The 4,301-nt window shown below is 44.6% G+C and overlaps 1 protein-coding gene across 1 annotated transcript; it reads right to left on the bottom strand.

The window, feature by feature from the left end:
* Positions 1–2,522: 2,522 nt before the first annotated feature.
* Positions 2,523–3,198, bottom strand: LOC128248077 (uncharacterized). The gene has a single exon (XM_052968493.1). It carries the CDS (start codon positions 3,153–3,155, stop codon positions 2,523–2,525), a length of 633 nt encoding a protein of 210 aa, XP_052824453.1. The 5' UTR covers positions 3,156–3,198.
* Positions 3,199–4,301: the final 1,103 nt, after the last annotated feature.

The raw sequence follows: 4,301 nt of genomic DNA, 5'->3' as shown, positions 1-4,301 counted from the left end.
TATTGACTCTCTTTCTATCTGCTGTAATAATACACATACACATACATGTATCACTCACATACATACGTTTCTTTGTATGACGGCCTGTCTTTGATAATGTTCTTATATGTCGCATTCACACTCTCACACAGACATACATCTTTAACGCTACAATAAATATCTCTGTTATTCATCTTATACGGTTGTGGTCTTTCATTACTGGTCATCTATGTTATCGTCGCATAACATATTATGTATATCATCATTGATATATATATATATTATTTTTGTGTTCGACCGTGTGACACGTTTAAATAAAAGGAGTCCTCTGTTTTTCCATTCGTCACCATATCTCTTTTTTGAGTTCGCATGGTCGTTCCTTACACGCTTACAAACTTGGCCAAATGTACCCAACACAAGAACTGGAGTGAAATAATTTATTATAGCTCCAACATTAATGTTTACATCTCTTGGTTCTTGAGGTGATTAGAAGTTATAAATAATCAATTTGATGGATTAATTTGTTTTTATTATTTCTCAAAAGTTATTATAAAATCTAAGTGCGTCTTTAGAGCACTTATGATCTGAAAAGCTGCAGGATGATACTTTATGCTGCAATTGTAAAGTTTCGACTATAATAAATAAATTGTTTATATAACTGCTGAGGCACAGGAGTCGCTGAAGGTGCATGAGTAGCAGAAGTGGTTGTAGGTGCAGGAGTGGCTGTAGGTGCAGGAGTGGCTATGTGGTAAGAAGTTTGCTTTCCAACTATATGGTTCCAGGTTCAGTCCCACTGTGTGGCACCTTGGGCACATGTCTTCTACTATAGCTGCGGGTTGGCCAAGGCCTGATGAGTGGATTTGGTAGACGGAAACTGAAAGAAGCTCGTCGTATATATATATATATATATATATATATATATATATATATATATGTGTGTGTGTGTGTGTATGTATGTATGTATGTATGTATGTATGTATTTGTGTGTCTGTGTTTCTCCCCTCCCCATCACTTGTCAACCGATATTCGTATGTTTACGTCCCCGTCACTTAGCGGTTCGGCCAAAGAGACCCATAAAATATGTATTAGGCTTACAAAGAATAAGTCCTGGAGTCCATTTGTTCCACTAAAGGCGGTGCCCCAGCATGGCCACAGTCAAATGACTGAAACAAGTAAAAGAAATAAAAGTAAAAGAATAGTTGTAAATTAAAGGGAGTCGTTTCGCACTTGGGTCCAGGTCCGATTATATTGGTTCACACCGGTTTCACTGCGTGGTGGTGCGTGTGTGTATTGTTCTAAGATACATCTCGCGGATGCTATAAGATGCATCGTCAGTGATGTTTCTGGTCCCCCAGCGGGGTTTTGGGTCTTTCAACATCAGACCCTCTAATCCATTCGACCCAACTCTTTCAGGTTTTTCTGCAAAATCATGGCAAATCTCTGCTATGCGTTGGTTAAAATCTTGGCTTGACTTCGCTGATGAAGATCAGGAAGGCTGCTGTCCACGTCGTCTGCACGCTCGTTCGTGGCTGATAAGGTCGATGTGGGATCGACATATCCGATTGCAGTGATGACAGGGGTATGGTTGTTCAGGGTCTGATGATGCAGCTGCATTGTTTCTTCGCATCTGACGTTTGTCTTCAAGAGAAGCACTGCGAGAGATTTCAAAGGAGGAAACAATATCGCTGAGGGTATGGTGGCAAGCAACGCTGTGAGCTGTTAGAGTGAACCACTCACGATAATCAATGTGACAAACGCTAAGGGACTGCTTCAGGCAGTCCCTGTAACGCTTCCTTGGTGCCCTCCTGTTGCGGTGGCCGGTGGTGAGCTCATCGTACATTTTGATCTTGGGTAGGCGGTGGTCTTTCATCCTGTCAACGGGCCCTAATCAATGTAGTCGTGTCGTAAGTGAAATGGCTTCCAGGCTGGTGATCTTTGTTCGCTCAAGGACATATTGGTGATGGAGTCGTTCCAGTAAATGTTGAGGATGGTACGGAGACAGCGTTGGTGAAAACGTTTGAGGAGTCTGGGATGATATCAGTAGGAAACCCAGAACTCAGAGCCATATAGGAGCATCTTGAGGACGACGACCCTGTAGACACTGACTTTTGTGTTGCCCTTAAGATGCTTATTATTCTTGTACAGTCTGCCAAATGTTTTGTTTGCCTTTGCAAGTCTGTTGTCAGTTTCTTTGTTGATAGTCGCATCTGAAGAGATGGTGCAATCCAAGATAAGTGAGTTGTTGTACCGACTTCGGTTCTGTTTCGGCAATGGTGATGTGGGGCATCCTGTATTATTCTTCCTGAAGACTTGGTTGGCAAATGACTTCAGTCTTTTTCAAGCTTACTTCGAAGCCGAAGAGCTTGTCGGCCTCTGCAAAGTAAGATGTGATGCGCTGCAGGGCTCTTTCTGTGGGTGCGACAAATGCAGCATCATCTGCAAAGAGGTCTTAGATCAGTTGCCCTTGGGTCTTGGTGTGTGGCTGTAGGGGCCGGAGGTTGAAAAGACTGTCATACAGACGGTACTTGATGTAAACGCCGTCTTCAGCATCGAGGTCTGCAGTGGCCTGCTTGAGTATCATGCTGAAAAAGATACTGAAGAGAGTTGGTGCTAGGACATAGACCTGCTTCACACCGTTGTTGATGGGGAATGGCTCTGATATGTTGCTGTTCAGGTGGACTTGTCCTTGTAGGTCTTTCTGAAGCTGGATGATCATGGTTAGGAATTGGGGGACAGCCGAGTTGATCTAGGATCTGCCACAGACCTTTTCTGCTCACAGCGTCGAACGCTTTTATCAGCTCGACAAATGTTGCAGGGAGCACTTTGTTTTTCTTCCGGTACTTTTCTTGGAGCTGCCTGAGAACGAAAACCATATTTGTTGCGCCCCTGTTGGCTCTGAAATCACATTGGCTTTCTGGGAGATGATTTTTAGTGATGGACAGAACGAGTTTGTTGAGGAGTAGTCTTGCTGGAACTTTTCCTGCACTGGAAGGCAAGGTGATCCCCCGACAGTTTGAGCAATCTGACTTTACCCCTTTGTTTTTGTAGTGTAATGATGACAGCATCGCGGAGATCTCGTGACAGTTTACCCTGTTTCCAGCATGCAACGAGGAGCTCGTGGAGTTTAGCATGTAGGACAGAACCCCCATGCTTCCATATCTCTGGTTGTATGCCATCGATTCCTGGTGCCTTTCTGCTCTTCAACCGGCCTATGGCAAATGTAGTCTCTTCCAGGATTGGAGGCACATCCAGTTTCTTTCTGACTGGCTGCTGCTGGATGTGGAGGATTGTGCTTTGCTGGACAACTCGGTTTTCACTGAAGAGGGCCTGAAAGTATTCAGACCAGTGGCTGAGGATGGATACTGTGTCTGTGAGAAGCGCCTGGCTGTCTGATCTGCGCAGGGAACTCCGGACTTGATGTGTTGGGCCGTAAACTGCCTTGAGAGCTTCGTAGAACCCCCCGTAGTCACCAGTGTTACTGCACAACTGAGTTCTCTATACGAGGTTATTCCACCACTCATTCTGAATTTCACGGAGTTTGCGCTGCAGAAAGATGCACGCTTGGCGAAAGGCCGCTTTCTTCTCTGGGCAGAACGGTTGTACTAAGTGTGCTTCGTAGACAGACCTCTTCCTCTTTAGTAATTCCTGGATCAGTACATCGTTTTCGTCAAGCCAATCCTAGTTCATTTTCTTCGTAAACCCAAGGATTTCTGCAGAAGTCTCTAGGATGCGATTTTCAGTTGTCCCCATAGGATTTCTGGAGAGGAATCTGAAGGCCAATTGAATTGATCAAGCTTTACCTGTAGGCCTGCGTGAAAGTTTACATTCACTTCGTTTAGCTGCAAAACGCTAGTTTTGATTTTGTTGACCGGTTCTCTCTTTTTTGGTTTGGCCTTGAAGTGGGGTTTGAGTTTGAAACAGACAAGGCAATGGTCAGTATGGCATTCTGCGCTAGGCATCATTCTGGTATACTTGATGTCAGATTGGACTCATTGGCGCACTAGAACGTAGTCAAGGAGGTACCAGTGTTTTGATCGGGGATGCATCCGGGTTGTTTTCAGACTGTCTCTTTGCTGGAAGATGATATTGGTGATGAGGAGTTGATGTTCGGTGCAGAACTCAAACAAAAAGCGTCCGTTATCGTTGCAGTTTCCAACCCCATGTTTTCCGAGGACTCCTTTCCAGGTTTCCGAATTTCGGCCCACTTCTAGTGTTGAAATCTCCTAGGATTATGACATTATCGTCGACGGGGATTCCTTGAAGGAATTTACACAGATCGGAGTAAAATCTGTCCTTGTCTGCTGGGATTGCTTGAGGGTCGG

Source organism: Octopus bimaculoides, chromosome 6 (genome assembly GCF_001194135.2).
Source record: "Octopus bimaculoides isolate UCB-OBI-ISO-001 chromosome 6, ASM119413v2, whole genome shotgun sequence".
Classification (NCBI taxonomy): Eukaryota; Metazoa; Mollusca; class Cephalopoda; order Octopoda; family Octopodidae; genus Octopus; species Octopus bimaculoides.
This window is presented reverse-complemented; position numbering and strand designations above follow the sequence as displayed.

Excerpts from the sequence above, each read along its gene's own strand:
- LOC128248077 (XM_052968493.1), bottom strand. The coding sequence starts at position 3,155 with ATGGCATACAACCAGAGATATGGAAGCATGGGGGTTCTGTCCTACATG.